We start from the raw sequence: 20,667 nt of genomic DNA, 5'->3' as shown, positions 1-20,667 counted from the left end.
TTCATGTCTTTTGCCCATTTCTTCACTGGATTATTTGTTTTTTGGGTGTTAAGTTTGATAAGTTCTTTATAGATTTTGGATACTAACCCTTTAACTGATATGTCATTTGCAAATATCTTCTCCCTTTCTGTCAGTTGTCTTTTAGTTTTGCTGATTGTTTCCTTTGCTGTGCAGAGGCTCTTTATTTTGATGAGGTCCCAGTAGTTCATTTTTGCTTTTGTTTCTCTTGCCTCTGGAGATGTGTTGAGTAAGAAGTTTGCTGAGGCCAAGGTCAAAGAGGTTTTTGCCTGCTTTCTCCTCGAGGATTTTGATGGCTTCCTACATTTAGGTCTTTCATCCATTTTGAGTTTATTTTTGTGGATGGTGTAAGAAAGTGGTCCAGGTTCATTCTTCTGCATGTCGCTGTCCAGTTTTCCCAGCACCGCTTGCTGAAGAGACTGTCTTTATTCCATTGGATATTCTTTCCTGCTTTGTCAAAGATTAGTTGGTCATATGTTTGTGGGTCCATATCTGGGTTCTCTATTCTGTTCCATTGATCTGAGTGTCTGTTCTTATGACAGTACCATACTGTCTTGGTAATTATAGCTTTGTAATACAGCTTGAAGTCCGGGAGAGTCTGTTTTGTCACTTTTCTTTCCTCTGTTTGTTTTGTTCTTTAAATTCCGGTGAATGTAATTTGAGTGAAATCATACGGTATTTGTCTTTCACTGTCTTATTTTGTTCTAGATCCATCCATGTTGCTGCAAATGGCAAGATTTCATTCTTTTTTATGGCTGAGTAATATTCTATTGCATATATGTACATGTATATATATGCATATATATATATATGCCACATCTTCTTTATTCATTCATCTATCAACGGACAACTGAGCTGTTTCCATTATTTGACTATTGCAAATAAGGCTGCAATAAACATGGAAGTGCATGTATCCTTTTTAATTAGTGTTCTCGTACGCTTTGGGTAAATGCCCAATAGTGCAATTACTGGGTCATAGTGCAGTTCCATTTTTAATTTTGTGACAAACCTCCCTACTGTTTTCCACAATGGCTGCACCAGTTTGCGTCCCCACCAACAGTGCACAACTGTTCCTTTTTCCTCACATCCTCATAAACATTTGCCATTTCTTCTGGATTCACCTCCACTTTTAACCTCCCCAGTTGCCTCTGGGCATCCCCATCACACACACCACATTGATTAACAGACACAGGAAGGTGAGTTTGTACGTGATGGGTGCAGGGTGGGGGGACGGCACCAGCTATTCTAGTTCGTTCCACGAATGATTTCTACATTCACTGCTACTGGAATTACTCACACTGCCATTCTTGTTTACTTATTTTCTATCAATTATTAGAGGATTTAGACAACATTTCAAAACTGAAATTCTAATTCTCTTAAATATATTTATTCGAGGGGCACCTGAGGGGCTCAATCGGCGGAACATCCGACTCTTGATTTCAGCTCAGGTCATGATCTCACAGTTCGTGGGATCAAGCCCCACATCGGGCTGCACACTTGAGCGTGGAGCCGGCTTAAGATTCTCTCTCTCCCTCTCTCTCTGCCCCCGCCCACCTCTCTAAAAAAGAAAAAAAAATATGTATGTATGTATGTGTGTGTGTGTGTGTATATATATATATATATATGTGTATATATATATATATATACATATATATATATATATATATATATATATAAATTTATCGTCCATAAGACAAACTTGTTCTCACAGGAGGGAAGCTGTTGCTTCTGTTTCTATTTTCCATTTGTAATGCTGACCACAGCATCCGGGGACTGTCCTGATAAGTTCAACAGGATCAGCAGCCACCTAAGGAAATCTGCATAACTGCTCTAAGCGGGTTTCCCCATCTGTGAGATGCAGACAATAGCAGCACCTACCCTACAAGATCACGCTCACTCATGTAGCACTAAGTTATTTCAATACTTGTCTTTTCAAAAATACAAACGCTAGAGGTGGCTCTGCATTCCTGGGAGCCTGTTCAAAGACGTTTCTTCTGACCAGCTTTCCCTCACTTGGGTTTCTACAACCTCAAAGAGCTTAATTTAATTTTGGAAAGACTTTCTCTTGGCAAGTTTTAGGTGGTGTAAGTGAAGAAGGAAAACTTTAGATTTGCCTAATTTCGCACTCGGGGGTGTGGCAAAGACGCACGTTTGTGTCTGTTGCAAAGTGCAGCCAGAGAGAGGCTTCTGGTCAATGTTGAAGGATAGCGGACGATGGTGGCTGTGCGGTTTTGTTCCATCAACAGACGAGCCTCACGAAACTATCAGAGTGTATCTCCACATATTTTTTGTAACTTTTAAGTCAAGCAAGGAATACTACAAAACGTGAGACTATCAGGTTACCTGGGGTCTCATTAAAAGCATCTCTGAAGAAAAGAAACAAGCCTCAGACAAAAAAGATGAAATCAAATAAAAGCGCAGATTACATGTTTGAGACGAAAGCATGGTCTTCCACTGCTGAAGATACAGAAAAGGTTCCATCAAGCAGAGGAAAGACGGTATAGTGCCCACGAAATGGGGGGGGGGGGGGACATAAAACAGGAAATAAAGCATTTTACTGTATTAAGTACAGAGGGTCTATTAAGATTCTGAGAGGGGTCTCTAAGCATCCATGCCATGCTTTAATCCCCTCTGTAACATTCCTTCTGGTTAACCACTCAGGGCTTTTAAATTGTCAGCACTAAGGAAACCCTTTGCAGGGAAAGGTTTGGTCAACAATAATATCCTGGAACCAGGTAAACATACTTCTCAGGAGCAGTGAAGAAAAATAACTAAGGGCCACTTTCATTACAATTTTTAATTTCCAAATCTAGCTAGTTTTTTTTTTTTGAAAGCTTGCTTTGAAACAATTTCCTATGTGTTTGCCTCCACGAAACAGTAATGATTTCTAGTTAAGTTAAAAATGAGTCATTTCCCTTGGTGTATTAGTGTATGTATTCTATTTTTATGTTAGTAATTAGTTATTAAACTACTTTCATCAAAAAGGCTATAGTATAGTTGATGAATATTTAAAATGTAGGAATATTTAAAATATAGGCATTGACTAGATATAAACCAAAACCCACAGAGGGGCAGCTGACTCTGCCTGGAAAGATTAGGAAGATCCCACCCAAGTGGGGATGGAGGAAAAGGTCTTAAGGGGTGAAATGTCTGCCAGGTCAAGGAGGGAGGGAGAGACACTCTAGGCAAGCAGAGCCCTAGAGAGGAACAAAGAAGAAGCTGGAAGCAACTAGGAAAACTAGTGAGGGGCAAAAAAGGACCTGTAGATTTGGCACTAAGATTTTTTAATAAGGAAGCCTGGGTGGCTCAGTTGGTTAGGCATCCAACTTCAGCTCAGGTCATGATCTCACAGTTCATGGGTTCGAGCCCCACATCGGGCACCGTGCTGCCGGTGTGGAGCCTGCTTGGGATTCTTCCTCTCCCTCTCTCTCAGCCTCTTCCCCACTCTTTCTCTCTCTCAAAATTAATGAGTAAACTTAAAAAGATTGTTTAATAAAAGGCAGACTATACTGGATGGAGAGACACTAGCAGTGTAGGATATGGGCTAGTGGACGCCATTTTGAAGAAACACAGAATGGAAGGAAAGAGGAAGACCCAGCAATAGTTTAAAAGGAAGTCTCCAAGAATCAGGGCCTGGACATATGAACTCCGGCTCTGTTCTGGACCCTTTGCTGGGGGAAGGGGGGAGGAACTGCTGGATCACACTAAGTACACATATTGAGAAGGAAGTGACTCTCCCCAGAGCTGTTGTCCCCAACAGAATGAGCTTCTAGGATGCATATTGAGACATACAATGCAATAAATGAAAACCCACAGTGGCTCAATGCTTACTGAACTGAAAATCAATATGCTCTGCCTGAATAAACTTTAAAGAGTACTTGCATTTTATAATGTTTTCATGTTTATTTATCTTAGAGAGAGAGGGAAAGAGAGTACAAGCAGGGGAGGGGCACAGAGAGTGGGAGAGAGAGCAGACTCCATGCTGTCAGCATACAGCTTGGTGCAGGGCTGGAACCCACAAATCGTGAGATCATGACCTGAGCCAAAACCAAGAGTCACATGCTTAACACAATGAATCACCCAGGCGCCCCTTATAATGTTTTAAAACATATAACCTTAATAGCCTACCACACTTTTATCACATAAATGTTTTGAACCAAAGTTGATGGCGAAGAGGAATTTTCAGTAACTGTGGCTACAGCACTTCCCTAAAAGCAGAAGGTGACTCACATGTGTAAGCGTGTGTTTGAATTTCTTCAATCTGCAACTCAAAAGTACAATTGCACATACTTATCTTTGGCTATTTGAAGCTTATTGCTGACACTGAAGGCTGCTAGGCACTAGAGTGGGTCTTCGAGAGAAGACTGGAATGTCCTCTCATGGAATGGCACTTCTCAAGTCTCTCACGAAGGATCAAGTACCATCATCTGACAAAGAGTTCAGGTCTCTTTTATAAATCAAAGTTGGCTTAACTGGGAAGTTAACAGTGTCTGGAAGTATCATCAAGGGTGGGAAAATGTTGGGGGCTGTCGTGCTGGAGACAGGAGCCCCATTTGCAGGTCTGAGGTGATTACAGCAGACTGGCCACCGTGGGCAGTACCTTCTAATCAAACAAAAGAAATGACTTTTTGGTAACTAGTGGTATAGGACACAGACACATTACAAGAACTATCAATCCTCACATCAATTGTCTTTCACTAAATTTGAACCACAAACCCAATTCCTGCAGCTGCTCAAGTTCCACTAAGATTAACCTCCATTAAAAAAAAAAAAATTAATTCCCGTGTAGTGAACATCCATCCAGTGTTATATGAGTTTCAAGTGTACAATATAGCGATTGAGCAATTCCATATATTACTCAGTGCTCAACAAGGTAAGTGTGCTCGTAATCTCCTTCACCTATTTGACCCACCCCCCCACCGACCTCCCCTCTGGGAACCATCTGTTTGTTCTCTATAGTTAAGAGTCTGTTTTTTGGTTTGTCACTTTTCTTTCCTCTGTTGTGTTTCTTAAATTCCACATTTGAATGAAATCATATGGTATTGGTCTTTCCTCTAGAAAACTCCAAGAAAAAAACAATCACATTAATTTTAATCACAATTCCTATTTCAAAGTGGGATATGATTCCAGACTGAAGAGAGCTCTGAAGCCTGGAAAGAACAGCTTAAGCGGAGTAATTCACCAAGGTCAGGATAATTCTGTGCTGGAGAGTCTTCCGAAAGGCTTCTCTTCAACTTGCAAAGAAAACTATTGAGAACAAAACTTCAGGAAATACTTCCACCTCATCGGGACTTAAGCTTTCAAGAAAGCTTTACCTTGACATAAAAGGGGCATTTAAAAACTGGTGCTAAAAAGATAGATTTGCATGAGGGACAGATGAAAATCCCATAATCACATGCTAATGATCAAAGATGAAGTACAACCGCCTGCTGCTATTTACCATGGAGAACTACAGGATTAATATTAACAATGTAACTGACACATCCCGATACAGGGAAAGACGACTGCTGATCGAAATTGAAGACAGAGAGGGAACGAAGAACAAATTGTTGGTTTCACAATTAGCCACAAAGTTATATTGATAATGGTTTGTTGGATGTGACTACAAAGTAATGAGGCATATTTAGATGTGCTTGTGGAGTCAGTGTCATTGCACTACAGTGTCATTGTCATTACAATCCACGCCACCTGCTGTGAAAATGCAAAAACCGCGGTGTTCTTTATTTTGGAACATCTGCATGGTAAGGTGGTAAAATAAGTCTTAATTCTGTCCAGTAGAGAGAAACTGTATGTGAATGTGCTTCAATTTATCTCTTGTAGCTTCTGGCTCTCATTCTGTAAAGTTAATTTCAGCTGTGGACCCTCCTCTAACTTTCCTTCCCTCCACAAAAGGGAGCAAAGAGAAATATGCGCCTTCCCCAGAAAGCGGTCTTGGAGTTATCCATGGTTTGAGTAAGCTCGAGATGTAGTCCAGCTCGTTTTGTCATTTGTGATTCACGTAAAATATTTTTAAATGGCTCGCGCTGCGCAAAAGTGGATGACGCCACTGTGCAAAGGAGTCCCGGGGAACTTCCGCGTGTAGACGGTGCCTCAAAGTCGTCTTGCCCCTGGCTGAACACAGCACCTGGCTAGCCTGCACTTCCTGGCTACGTTGCTCCTCTTGACACCCCTACCTAGAAGCAGGGTACCCGTTTAGTTAGCAAAGCCACACTTTGTTTCTGTGATCTTTTCCCTCTCCTTTATCCCCACAGCCAGTCATCACGGAGGATCTATCAGTTCTAGAATCCGTCTCTTGGTCCTGGGATAACTTTGCATCTCCCCTTTGCAATTCACTCCTCCAGGGGGCTCTCCACCATTCACCCGGCTATAATTGGTCTTCCCACTACCAGTCTCTCCCTCACTTCACCCCATCCTCCATGCTGACCTGGAATTAACTGTCTGAAATACAGATATCATCCCATGACAGTGCTGCTAAAAACCCTCGATGGTTATCCAAAGGCTCTGGGTTCAAGTACTACAACTCACTAAAGAGAAATGTCATGGCATTACATTATCCTATTTGTTTGCTATTTCTGCACGCTTCCCTCCATCTGTCCTTACCGGCAATCTGGGACGACTGATGTACAAATGGAATGCACCCACTTGGATGAATGACAATATGTAGGTATCATTTTTATTATTCCTCTCTTACATATTCTTGGATCTCTAAACTCCACTCTGTTCAATAATAGCAACACTAAAAATAAGGTATGCATGCTACAGTTCAATATAAAAAAGTACAAACACAGACACACAAACACACATTTGAATATCTCCCCAACAAAACTGTGCAACAAGACTTTATGAAGCCAAGACTGTGTTAAAACAGCAGAGGATGAAAAACTCTGAGCTTCATGACCCTCAACATCTGCTGTGGCGATGCCCTTCTGCAAAGCCCCTGGGGTAGCATTTCCCCAACATTCTCCCTGCAGGTCAGGTTTGCCACTGGGACACAGGTGGCACGAGTCAATGGCCCTCTAACGCCTACAGCCTTCCGGGGCCTGGACCCCCACACACTCTGCCGGGCTTGATGAGCCTCTACGGGAGGCCTGGAGTTTTGGCCTGGACCACACGGAAACCGCTTTACCCAGGCCTCCTTTCGGAGAGACGAGCAAACCCATCTACCTTACACATCCCTGTTGCCCTAAGATTCTCCTTTAAAAGGCAAGCCTTTCCCCAGCTCCCAAGCCCTTCTCTCTCATTTCCTCACCCCATTTCCTCAGGACTTCCTTCTTTCACCTTACTGTCTGTATTAGTCCAATCAATGAACACTCGTACTAGTATGCAGGTCTGTTTCCAGCCCTCCCATCTTTGCTAACAATTTTATCAGACTTTATAAAATAATTTGCCAATCTCATTTTGGTTCTTCTGCCTTGATTCCCGGGTATGCATGTGCTGTTTCCTTGGCTTGCCACGCACTCGTATGGCACCTTGTCGACCTGGTATGTTCTTGTCATCCTCTCTGAGGGGTCTCAGAAACACCTCCTCCGGGAAGTGCTCCTCCAAGATGCCATTCACTGTGTGACATCTTAGCTATTCATCTTCTTGCCCCCAGGCTCGAGCAGTTTGAGGACAGGGGCTCTGTCCTAATTACCTCTAAATCACTAGTTCCTAACAAAGGGTCTGGCCTGTTTGCTGAATGAATAAGGAATAGCCATGCCTTTCTGCAAGCCAGAGGCAACTAATATGGGGCCAGCACTAACTCCGCATAGGACGTTCACAATCAGAGAAAAACAAACAACAGAAACAATCCAAGTGCCGCTTCCATACAGGAGACCTCAGGTATGATTGGCACAGAAGAGCTCCTTGGGCTACAGAATGTAAACTCATTTATGACCTGGCATAATTGTTCATTCAACGAGCTCACAAGAAAGAACTTGTGAGGCTTTAGAGAACTCTGCTCACATGCTTTGAAAAGCAGCAGGAGCCGCTTGGGCTGAAGTCTGTTTGTTTTACTTTTATCAAGTAAGAACTAATTGCTAATGTTTCCTCCCCCCCCCCCCCCCCCCCCGCAAAATAGTTTATGGCCTAATGTACAAGAACCACATATCTGAACTGGCTTTCAGAAACATCAGAACTAGCAGCAGCCAAGAGTCCCATGCCCCAGACTGCCAAACAGCCTCATGTCCGGAGAGGAAGGCTGAGAAAGGGGAAGCAGGACATCAGCAAGGTCAGGCAATGGATGTCTGCAGTCACTCTACAAGTAATCAGGGCCTGCTGGGGCCACGAACTACCTAGGGGTTGAGATCCAAAGATGATATACAGTGCAGTGAGGACAGAGAATAAAAAATAAAAAAAAAAAACCCACAAGTGGTGCAAACTCAAGCATTCTTGAGTTTCCACCTCACCTACACCACTTACCAAGCACATGACCTTGGGGAAAATTCTCAACCATTCACCACCTCAGTTTTTAGAATTGTTTTGGGGAATGAAGGACAAAATGTTTATATATGAACGAGCCTGGGACACAGAAGACAAGGAACACATGAGAGATATAATTAAGACATAGTTCAGTCCTTCCAGAGGCCTGCCTTCTGTCAGTGTAATAAGAGTTTAATCCACATGTTTCTTTATTCATTCGTCCATTCACTCATTCATTCAGGAAATATTTATTGACGACTCACTATGTCTCAGGCCCTGTGCTAAAAGAGACAAGTGTCTGCACTCATGGGCTTTACCTTCTAGTAGGAGGGGGGACACAATAAGAAACAGAAACATATATACATAAAGAAAATGTAGGGGGGTGATAAACGCTCTGCAGTAAAATACAGGTGAAGGGGCTGGAGAGCGATGAGGATATGCCGTTTAGGTAAGGTGACAGGGAAGGTCTCTTTGATAAGGTGACAACAGGCAAAAAGTGATGGGACAAACCATGTAATGGACAAGTATCTGCCCAAGGAGGGCTGTGCCTGGTGTGATGCAGGGCAGCCCCACTGGCGACTCCAATCAGGACATAGGGAACCTGGGAGCCAAGGCATCATGTGCTTTGAGGAGCAGCCTCATTCCCCGTGCCCTGGGCCCTGGGCCCTCGGGCTCCCACTCTCCTTTGCACGGACCCACAGAAAGGACTCCATCGGGAACACTGAGAGTCCTCTCCCCAGCAGGAGACCAGCACTGAGGGGCTACTCGGAGGACCAGAAGTATGTGGGGATGAGGAGCAGCCTTGGAGAGCAACCAACATTCTAATCCAAGTGAGATCAATGTACGTCAGGAAAGATGTAGAATGTTCGCCAGCCATCATTACAGGGTACAAGAGACAAGAGAGAAATCCTTGCGTATGAGTGCTGAGGGGATGCGGAATAAGGAAAGATACAAAGAGAGGTGGAGGCTTCAGTGGGCTTTGCTTGGAGTGGAGGTAGAGAGGCAGAGAGCTGGAGGACGGCCGGTTACCCCGGGAACCTCCAGAAAAATGAGATGAAAGACTCTGCATGCCTCAACACACAAAATTGTGTTTAAGGAGTTTGAGGTTCCCCTCAGTCCATCCACAGACTCTGAAGACCACAGGTTATGAATCTCTGCTTTAGCGAAAGGGGCCTTATCTCAGTCTCGAACTCCCAACTTCAAGGTCACTACCCAGAGGGCCCGGTGGAACCTGATGGCCGTGGTGGCTGGTGGAGATTTAGAAACGGCAGCCTTGGAGCCCTGACTATAACCTCCAGCTTCATGGAGGTTAAGCAAAGTAAAACATTTTTAAACGCTGGATTCTTCCTTTCCTTCTTTAGGCTACCAGAAGGTTCTCGACCCAAACTGGCAACTACACGGCACATGCACTCCTCAGCCTCCCCTCACCCTCAGCAGGCACTGCTCACTCCCCTGGCGGAACGAAGGTAGAGCCTTCACAATGTTCTCAGCACCACACTCCAGAGCTCCCGCTGATGGCGGGGCACCACACACAGACGTACACGTGATCATGGCTTCGGCCCCCACCTTTATACTGGAAATGGTGTTAGCCATCAACTGGCAGAGGAGTGCGCGGTTTGATGGTTTTTTAATCTAGTAAAAGAACGACTTATATAAGATTTTTGCATATTTCCTCATCCTCTGTGAGCAGCTGTCAGGTTGAGGTTGTAGTGAGAAAAATCCATTTTCCATTTGAAGCTAAGGGACTGATTAACACCCCTCAGGTTCAGGTTCAGAGCAAGTGGCCCAAGTAAGCCACAAAGCTTCTTAGTAAAAGTCATAAATCTCAAAGATAAGTCACGTGTGTGCGTGTGTGTGCCCATGCGTGTGTAAAGGGTTGCAGAGAAAAGTCTGAAGGCAGGCAAGAGGTGATAAGAAGAGAGATAAGATCTGAAGTCCTGTGAGAGCTGAGAAATCATTCTGGTCTAAGAAAAGTAAACCTTGCAACACTATCAAAGTTGAACCAGCAGGTAAGCCAGTAAAATGCTTTTATTATTTGCCTTATTTGGACTTAGTCCATATTTCTGTTTAATTGCTCCTCTCATTTTCTTGGGTAATAATTATAAGGCTAACTTTTCAAATAAAATAAAATTGTTCCTCTGCTCCATGTAGACTGGCTACAAAGCAGGTTAAGGCAAGTATCCCCAAGCCCGTGTCCTAGTCACTCACTCTTGGAGTTTCTATGTAAGGGCTGGGTGAGGAACACTGTCTCGAACTAGCTCTTGCACTAATTATCTGAGAAGTCACTTGGCAAAGTGGGTCAGTGGGTCTCTCTGGGCTCAGTTTCCTGGTTCATTAAAGTTATTATGTTTATTATTTATTATTAAGCATTTATAAATACATTTGACTAGTAGGAGGTGTACGTGGGGGGGGGCATGCTGGTGTGCACTGGGGGGAGGAGGGGTATAACCATCTTGCAGGATAAACCAGCAAGTAGTTCCATAGGTTCTATTGTGAGTCTCTAACCCTAACCTAGTCACTAACCTTTCTGCCGTTGGTCATGAGACCTTAGCAAGGGTGAGATGGAGTGTCTAAACATCCATCATTGCAGTGTGTAAGAAATCAAAGCCATGGCTCAGTAATGCCTTTCTTTCAATGGTTCAGTAATACCTTCTGAAACCCAACACAACGGAAACCTTCACTTTGCCTACACTCACTGCGACTGCATCCTCTTTGCTGCAAAATGAGGCAAGAAAGCCCACAGATGAGAAATTACTTATTTCTTATAAAAACAGCATATGCAGTGTTAAAATTACTTAGAAACACATATATTACTGTCTGCATACTGAAGTACCTTCTAGAAACTTTAAGATCCAATCCCTGACTTCCCATCTTACTCTGTATCCCAGAGGTCGATTCCCGCAAACTGCATTTGCTAGGCTGTGCCAATGGCTTCAGGGTAAATGCGGCCCTTGGGAAGCACTGGTGGGAGGCTGGGAGACAGGGAGAAGACAGAGCATTCCGTCCCCTCCTCCCAGTTGGCATTCTTTGAAGAGGTGTGTCTGGCAGTGACTCCTCCGTAGTTCCTCCTCCTGCAAAGCTGCTCCCTCTGTGGCCCCAGCTCCTGCTGAGGCAGCCCCCACTATGGTTCCAGCTCTTGCTGGGTGGTTCTCCCAATACCCACAACCTCCTCCCTTTGATCTTCCAGCCCTGCAGGTAACAGCAGCAGACTCCTGCTGTTGCTCATCTCTGGAATGCCTCCCGGTGCCTTCAGCCCTCCCAAAGTTTGCAACAGATTCCCTCCGTGGGACCATTTGGCATGGACTCTGCTTTCCTGGCTGAATCCTGAGTCCCACCCAGGGGACTACCTGTCTGTAGAGAACAGACATCATGTCTAAGAATACACAGGCGCCTGGGTGGCTCAGTTGGTTAAGCGTCTGACCCTCGATTTTGGCTCAGGTCAAGCCCCGTGTTGGGCTCTGGGCTAACAGTGCGGAGGCTGTTTGGGATTCTCTCTCTCACTCTTCCTCTCTCTTGCTCTGCCCCCACCCTACACGTGTGCACTCTCTCTCTCTCAAAATAAATAAATAAACATTAAAATTAAAAAAGAATACACAAACTCCAGGAAATATACTTGGCAAATTCGTTCCTCCTACTGGGAAAACTCTCTCAAAGGTGTCATTTGCCAGACCACCTAATGTGCTGGAGCTGAAGGCATGTGTTGGAGCTGAAGGGACACTAGACAGAGAATTAGAGAGCCAGAACTCACTTTCCAGTCATGTGACCTTCACAAGTACCTTAGAGTCAAATGATCCTAAGGTTATTCGTGTCACAGCGGGATAAGAGTTCATCTAGTCGGCCCGACTGGCCGTTAGACCCAAACACAGGAGGGCCTGGAAATACGTTTTAGAAACCGACACGGTAGTCGCAAATCCAAATGTATCACTATTATTATATGAGGCACAGCTGACTTCCATAGAACAAAAAGTGCTTTGCACCCAGCTTAGCCTGATTTTGATTTCTCAGCCTGATTTGTACCAAATGTACTGACAAAGTGCACAGACTCGTGCTTTTGGCATTTCTCCTGAAGAGCTGTGTGGGTCCCAGCTCTGATTTGTGTGCCAGGCTCTCCTTGGCATCACGGCAACAGGGCAGTTCACCAAAGACCACACGGAGAGGTCAAGGTCAACTTACCAATGTCAAGGACCCGCTGCTTCGCCGTATGCTGCCGAGAGTGCCAGTACTTCCAGTATTTCAGCTGCTCATCTCGGTTTTTGTCTTCACTGAAGACCACCATCACCACGCTCTGCAGAGGGGAGAATCACAGGTTTTACTTTCTGCCCAGGGTCTCCGATGCGTCAGCCTCCAGTTCTGGCAGTCCGGCCGGAGGTGTGCTCCCATGGGGCTGCTTTTCTTGCTTTACAAAACCCAGACAAGCTCGGCTGTGCAGCTTAGTTTGTTTACAGATGGGCCTATTTAAAAAGTGATTGGGAAATGAGAACCGTACATAGGAAAAAAGAATCCTACCTCCTCGTTACCACGAGTCATAAACAACCAAATTAACCAATGAACAGCACATTTATTGTCTTGTGGGGCAAGTGGGAATACCAAAAAAATCTATTTGGTACTGAAAACAAACACATTTTTGAAATTCTGTATTCTGAAACATAGAATTTGGTGCCATTTATAAAGAAGCAAGCACCTGTTTCTAGCCTAATTAAGTGCCTCAGGCTGGAATAGTGGAGTAATGAGAGAAATACTGAGGTAATGAAAGAAATACTACAAGATGAGTTCACACTGATGAACATGGATCTAAGTTACAGACCAAAAGCTACGAGGCCAACTGTTTTATTTATTTCAACACAATTTGGATGGGCTTTCTTGGAAAACTAATCATATCTTGTAGAAATAAGAATCCAAACCCCTTTGAGTTCTAAATGATAAAAATCCTCATTAAACTAAATAAATGTTAATTCACTGCCACTTACGAGATGAGACCCTACCAACACAAACAACCCCAAATCCCTTTAACTACAATATCAGGGATACTGGTGCTCTCCTCCCTCCATAACCAAAATACTTCTTGGACATTTTCCTACTATTGCAGAATGTTTCATTGATTTTCATTCCTTAATAACTTCTCCCTTGTAGCATTTTGCACACTTGTAGTCATTTCATTGATTATTTATAACTATTCTGTCGATGGCAATGTCTTCCCATTGGCTTCCAACTCAAAGAGGACAAGGACAGTGGTCCTGGTGCCTGGCAAATAAGAGATACACAATACATGCTTGCGGCTGTACCGTCAACTCCAAATCGGGCTGATTCCCAAAGTATGTGTGAACATTGGTTACACAGGAAAGCAGGTGTCTGTTAGGAACACTAGTTCGGAAATATCCCTGTTACTCGAATTCACAAGCAGCATGACCCTCGAAGGTACAGAAAGATGACAAGAAGGGGCATCACTGGCTATTCTGGTGGAACTAAGAGCCACAAGCGTCTCATTCTTCTCTCTCTCACTTCCTGAATCTGTCTTCCACTTCCTGAAACTTCGCCATTTACAATAGTCCCCCTTAACTGTGGCTTCCATTACCCACAATTGGTCACCCCAGTCTAGAAGCAGAGAAGTGTCTTCTGATATCTCATCCAAGGGTCAACAGTAGCGTAACGTTTCGGTCACAGTGCCCACATAATTCATGTCACTTCATCTCCTCATGTAAGAATTTTATCATCTCCCATCATCACGAAAAGAAGGGTGAGCAGAGTATAGTAAGATATTTAGAGACAGAGATACCACATTCACATAACCTTTATGAAAGCATATTGTTAAAACTCTTCTATTTTATTATTAGTTATTCCTGTTAATCTCTTACTCTGCTAATTTATAAATTAAACCTTATCATAAGTACGTATGTAAATGAAAAACCATAGCATATAAATGGCTACATACTATCCATGGTTTCAGGCATCCACTGCGGGGGTGGGGGGGACCTCCAATGTATCCCCCACACATAACAGGGCAAGGACTACCGTATATGTAAAAGTTCAGTGAGTGGTCTCCTGGTGTTTATTTCTTTCTGTTCCAAGATAAAAATAGCAGGTAATTTTTTTTGTAGCAAATGACTATGTTAGCCTAAATAATGGCATATTCTTGGTCTGGAAATTTATTTCTTCAGTAATACAGAGAAACGCAGTTTGAAAATGCTATTACCAAGCATACATGCTTCTATTCCGAATGACACTGTTCTCAAAAATTAATGCTGGTGGGTTCCAAGTGCATCCCTCTTTTCCTCCATGTTGCTTGCTCTCCCAGAGCTGAGGAGAAAGAAAGATCCCTCTGAAAGGCACCATTCTAACCCTCCAAGGGTGTTAGACTGAAGTCCGTAAGAGAGCAGGGCTCTTTCTAGCCAAAATGAACAGATGGAAATACATTAAATATTAAATTATTTCCACAATTTCAATGAAGTAGAATTCTTAGAAGAGTGTCTATACTCAAACTCAATAGTCATGGCCTTAGAATGTGAACCATCCACCATCTTTTCAGGGTGAAGATAATGGTGCTGTTAAGAGGGTGCATATATATACTGGCTATAGAGTTATACAATCTAAAAGAGTTACACATGCGCTGGTAATTTACAAGATTGTGTTTTAAAAAGTAAATTTATCCAGAGTCTTCTTACCAGGCATCCACACGTGGGGGTATAGGGTATGAAGCCCAGCATATATATCCAGAGGTGGGTCCCAGGCTAAAACGCTTATGGCTTTTAGCCCTCCATGTGACTCAACACAGTGTACCTTAGTGGTTAAGAGAATGAGTTCAGGAATCTGACTGCCTGGGATATATCCTGGTTCCCTCACATTTTAGCTGTGTAACCCTGGCCAGTTACTAGTCTCTAAAAGGCTCCGTTTCCTCATCTGTAAGATTACAAAAATAATGCCTATATCATAGGGTTGTTGTTAGTTTCAAATAAATGGACTGCTAGATATATGGTACTTAACACAGTGCCCGGCACATAGAAGATCCACCCAATAAATATTAGTTGTTACGTTGTGGCGCTTGTTAGTATCATGGCATCTCTCTGTCATTGTTGTCGTCATTAATGTTATTATTATATCCCTCCACCATTACGATGATTATGAGGAGGAGGAGGATGGCCCCCCTCTGCCACAGCCTTGACCACAGGGTAGGGAACACACCAAGCCCCCTTTCCGCCTACAACGGGCTCAGCCTTGGGTAGGACATTCGCTCCACATCTTTCTCTCACTCCCAGCTGCCCTGCCTCCCGCAGCTCTGATCTGGGACTGGGACAGGCTTACAGGGAGGAAGAACTGCTGGCCTGAGAAGTGACCAGCAACCTTCCTTATCTTTCTCACTGAAACAAAGCCACAAAACCCAGCTGACTGAGAGATCACCGCTACAATGATTTTACCTAAAACTAGTAACAGACAAGCTGGCCAGCAGGTGCCCAAATACTCTTCTCTCTCTTCTCCCTCATTTGTTACCTTTGCATGGGCATCTGGGATGGGGGCAAAGTCACTATGCTCTCTCTAGGGACAGCGTGGCTTTCTTCTCAATGTACTAAAGAGCTTAGGAGGCGGTAGCTATGGATAAAATAAGGTGGGGTGGCACTATGCACACAGCATGTAAAACAAATCATTTTACAATCGGGCAGGAAAGTCCTTCACCCTCTTTTCAGAGAGCTCTGCTATGATTTTCCTTTTCAGGAGAAAAGGATTACCAGTTTCCTCCCTTCTTGGCCGCGGCGAGAATGCCAGAAGCTGGTAGGCTTCCGGCACAGTTCCATTTCCCACAAACGGAACTAATACTCATGAATGTGAAAACTCCACCGAGTCACTCCTGGTAGGGATCATGTCATGCCTCACTTTACTCCTGAGGAAGCACTGGGCTGCAGAAGGGCTTTGTAAGCAAGTCGCAAAGGGTCCGGGGACACAGAATAAGTTGCAGCCTCCCTCACAGAAGACAGCTGCAGCTCTTTCCTTGCCCACAAATAGGCTCCGACTTACAACTACCTGCTTGAAAAATTAAGATCAATTGATTGAACACAAGAACAACAACTAGGTAGCATAAAGGTAATGAAGGAAACTGGGAAAATCCCTTGGATACAGCCAGAAAGCATGTCTCAACCATGTCCCTCCCTGGGGTTTATTGGTTACTGATTAAAATGATAAACGGTAAGCCAGTAAGTTCTGTCCTGCTCCAACTCTCTGACGTTTGTTCTGGAATTATTTATTTTGGAATTTTTTCCACACCCTCCCGCAAGATGAAGGAAGGCAGCAATTCCCTTCATCTGATCCCTCTGCGCTTTATTTGAGAAATAAGGATCATACCCTAACTTTGCTGATTGGGTGTCGGAAGCATTTGTTGTCTCCAGTCTCGCTGAGCGTTATGGCATAGAACTGTCCTTTGTTGAGGTAGGTCATGGGGCCTTCCCCCTGCTTCTGACGCAGAGACTTGGTAGCTTCCAGGGTGTATTGAAATGTGCCACTGTGAACAGAAAACAAACAGTGGTCAGATTCACTCACTTGGACACTTCTGCCTTCCTAATCAATTTCACATTGACAGCATTTTGTAGGAAAATTAACCAATATTTACTCCATTTCAGAGACAAAACACAATGTATGGCAAAGAGATGAGACCAGACCAAAGGTCATTGCTAATACAATGTATAGAGCATTTCTAATAGTGGCTCATAAACCAGATGGTTTAGAAGGAGAGAAAAGTCCATGAGGAGCCTGTCCAATTACGTAAGGTTGTGCCAGAAGAATCTGTTAGGTCTTGGATGGCAGTCAGTAAGGCCTGAAGCTTAAGAATCGATAGAATTTGCCACTTTTATCCCAACAACAAGCCAAATGTGTGAAAGCTTTTGTTTAATTCATGCCTGTACCTAGACCTCTTTTTGTGCAACCAAGATGTTGCAAAATAGCTATATCCCACTTGAAAACATTTTGAAATGTGAAAACCTAAATGAAACTCAAACATTCACTATTGAGAATCTAGTTCCATAGCAGAAACTGGGTTTTTTTAGTTTTGGTTTTTTGTTTGTTTGCTTTCAAGACTGCAGAAGAACTCATGAAAGGGTAACTGCTGTAAATCAGGAGTTTGCAAACAATGGTCCCCTGGCCAAATCTAGCTCACTGCCTATTGTTGTAAATAAAGTTTTATTGGAACACGACTACATTCATTCATTTATGTCTTGTCTATGGCTACTTTCATAACAGCAGGGTTTAGTACTTGTGACATATGGTGTGCCAAATCTAAAATATTTACTATCTAACCCATTGCAGAAAAAGTTTGCAGATTGCTGCTCTACATAATTTCCCTAATATATAAAAGCAAAATAAAATAAAAACACTGATTTTCCCAAATTTGGAGAATTTATCCATTATTTAAAGTAAACAACAGGTATGCACCACAATCTCTTTTGTTTAAGATGTCCATTCAGAAATATTTCTTTCTCCTACACTGCTGGATGGCCTATAGTGATAATCCAATAACCAATGTTTTGTGTATTTTTTTAAGCATCAAAAGCTCTTCACTGGGCCTATTGTTTTCTTAGCTCTTTAATTCAGTAGTCTTTGAAAAGCTGGATGTAAAAATGTGTCAAAGTTCACCTCTTAAAATGACCTACTTACAACATTATGGGGGACCCCTACTTTCTATGTTAAACATTTCGGCAATGTTTAATTTTTTGTAAGTTTTGTAAGGAGAAAGAAATGTGAAGGGCAAAACAATATTCCTCATTTCATGATAAAAACCTTACACTTAAACTGATAAACTAAGCAAATTCCGGAATATGTGTCTTAGAATTAGGTAGGAAATAAATCATTCAAGACAGAACCAATTTCACTGTCATTTTGCTTAGAAAAAGCAATTTCAGTACAGCCACTGAATCATAAAATTTGAGAGTTGGACAGGATATTAAGAATCACCTAGACCAGCAATTTGCAACTTGTCTAGGGCACAGACTTTGTTTAAAAAAAAAAAAAAAATGAAGAAAGCTGTGAACTCTCTCTCCAGAAAAAAAGCACATATGAACAGAAATAGTTTTGAATCTAATTTTGGGGAGTTCGTGCCCCCTAAGCCTGTCTATTCATAACATAAGAAAAAAAAAACACCTTCCTCATTTCACAGCTGAAGACAGGCTGAGAAACTTGCTCACTCCAGTGGACAACGACAGCAGCAGAAAGAGAAGACAGGTCAAGTGACTGATAGGTCAATGTTCTTTTCACCAGCCAGACAGCTGACTACATTGTGATTTGGGCTTATAGCATGCAAATTATGCATGTATTTCCACATTTTAGAAGGTTATTTGGAACTCTTATCTTCCCCACCATGCCCCTTCCCCTCATGAACACCACACACCCAAATTCTGACTTGGACGATCTGGGGAGACCAAACGCGGAGTCTGAGGTTGAAGCAAGATCCTGAAGGATGAGGAGGACATTAGGTGGAAACAGAGAGAACAGAAGAGAGCCACACACATAAAAGCAAAAGGGGCAAGCAATACAGTAGAGGACAAGGTTTAAAGTAAAGGGACCAGCAGATAGAGGGCTCTGACTACCTTCATGAGTAACTTGTGTTTAATTCTGTCAGAAATCACTGGTAAGCTTTATAAATGGGAGAGAGATTCATTTCTTGCCCTTTTCTCCTATCTACAGACATGATCACGACCGAGGCCTTTGAACATCTGGCACCTCTACCTAGAATGTTCTTAATACTCCTTCTTTCCCTGGAAAACTCCTGCTAACAGTCCTTCAAGATGTGGCTCAAATGCCCCTTCCTGCAAGCTTTGGCCCACCCCCCACTCCTCCCAACCCGCATCACACACACAGGCCTGTAGGTCCTCTCAGCTTTCTGTTTATGTATCTCTGTGGCAGGACTCACCACTTACAATTTGTATTACAATTGTCCATCACTACACTTGTCCCCTCCAAGTCTACGGGCCTCTTGTAGGGAGACGGTGTATCTCATCCCCATCCCTCTCGCATGGCTTGTACACGGAGGGCACCAGAGTGTATGGAACCTGGTAGCTAAATACGTGCAAAGTGGAACAGAAGGAAGAAGAAAGTGTTGGTAGAAAGCTCACTTATATTTTTATAGTTCAGAACATGAATAAGAGTAAGTTGCAAGGGACAGGACAGGTAGAATAGGATATTCGGCACTTGGCGAGTATGATGAAAGTGTAGTAAGAAAGGTCAGGCAGATCTTTACCCCTCTAGGGTGGGTAGCTGGAGGATGGTTCCATCCTTAGCCACGATAGGAAATAAAAGCAGACCGATGAAAGAAGTGGAGAAGGAAGGAAAGGAAAAAAAAAAGGAAAGAAGGAAAGACAAAGAGTTCCATTTATTCACATGCTGTGTTGGAGCCCATGCGTCTGAGCTTTAGAGGATCACCCAAGAGGGGATATGTAACCAAAAGAACAGAGAAAGGGTCCGGGCCTCAGAATGTGGGTCAAGACTGGAAATAGCAATTTAGAAGTCATTGTAATAGAGAAAATAATTTTCTTTTAAAGGTTCAAAAGTATAACGTAGGGAGACATTTCAAGTGTTAGCAGTTCATCAGTTTCTAGGGGCATCTCCCGGGAGCCTACCTTGATGCCTGGTCGTACATGTACTCCTCAGCCCCAACGGAAGCACTCCGAAATTTCTGCAAAATTTATGAGTCATCAAAATTAAAACAAATAGGTAAGTCATCATGCAAAAGAAACAAAAAGTGACAAATGTATCCAAACTGTTAAATCCTCACTTCAGAAAGGAAAGTGACACATTTTTTAGTACTGTGTTTTCAACTACAATGAAAATAGTTGCCATTTGCGCACAGAACTCACATATCACCTGCACACTGAGAATTATGCTGGACAGAAAGGGTATTTCTGCTTTGCATATTATTCACATGTCCATATTCACACGTCCACAGGTGTTGCAAAAGTGTCTGCAGGTACTGGAACCTGTTTCTTCAAACATATAAAAACATCTCTTCCATTTTCTATCATTGCCAGTGCATATTCCAAAAATCATAAATTCTTTTTTTATTTACTTATTTTAAAAGGGAAGGACAGAGACAGAGAGAGAGAGAGAGCATGAACAGGGAAGGGGCAGGGAGAGAGAGAGAGAGAGGCAGACACAGATTCCAAAGCAAGCTCCAGCCTCCAAGCTGTCAGCACAGAGCCCGATAAGGGGCTCGAACTCACAAACCGCAAGATCATGACCTGAGCCAAAGTTGAAAGCTTAACTGACTGAGTCACCCAG

The 20,667-nt window shown here is 43.2% G+C and overlaps 1 protein-coding gene across 6 annotated transcripts in view; it reads right to left on the bottom strand.

Annotated features, from left to right (window-relative positions):
• Positions 1-20,667, bottom strand: part of GRHL2 (grainyhead like transcription factor 2) — a 172,806-nt gene that overhangs the window by 75,552 nt on the left and 76,587 nt on the right. For all 6 annotated transcript variants that reach the window (XM_047842321.1, XM_047842318.1, XM_047842316.1 and 3 more), the window contains exons 5-7: positions 20,010-20,065; positions 16,747-16,903; positions 12,592-12,703 (exon numbers count right to left, since the gene is read on the bottom strand). In XM_047842321.1, coding sequence (XP_047698277.1) covers positions 12,592-12,703; positions 16,747-16,903; positions 20,010-20,065 — 325 coding nt within the window. The remainder of the gene's footprint in view (positions 1-12,591; positions 12,704-16,746; positions 16,904-20,009; positions 20,066-20,667) is intronic.

Source organism: Prionailurus viverrinus, chromosome F2, assembly GCF_022837055.1.
Source record: "Prionailurus viverrinus isolate Anna chromosome F2, UM_Priviv_1.0, whole genome shotgun sequence".
Lineage (NCBI taxonomy): Eukaryota > Metazoa > Chordata > Mammalia > Carnivora > Felidae > Prionailurus > Prionailurus viverrinus.
Note: the sequence above shows the minus strand (reverse complement) of the source record. Positions and strands in the feature narration are given on the sequence as shown.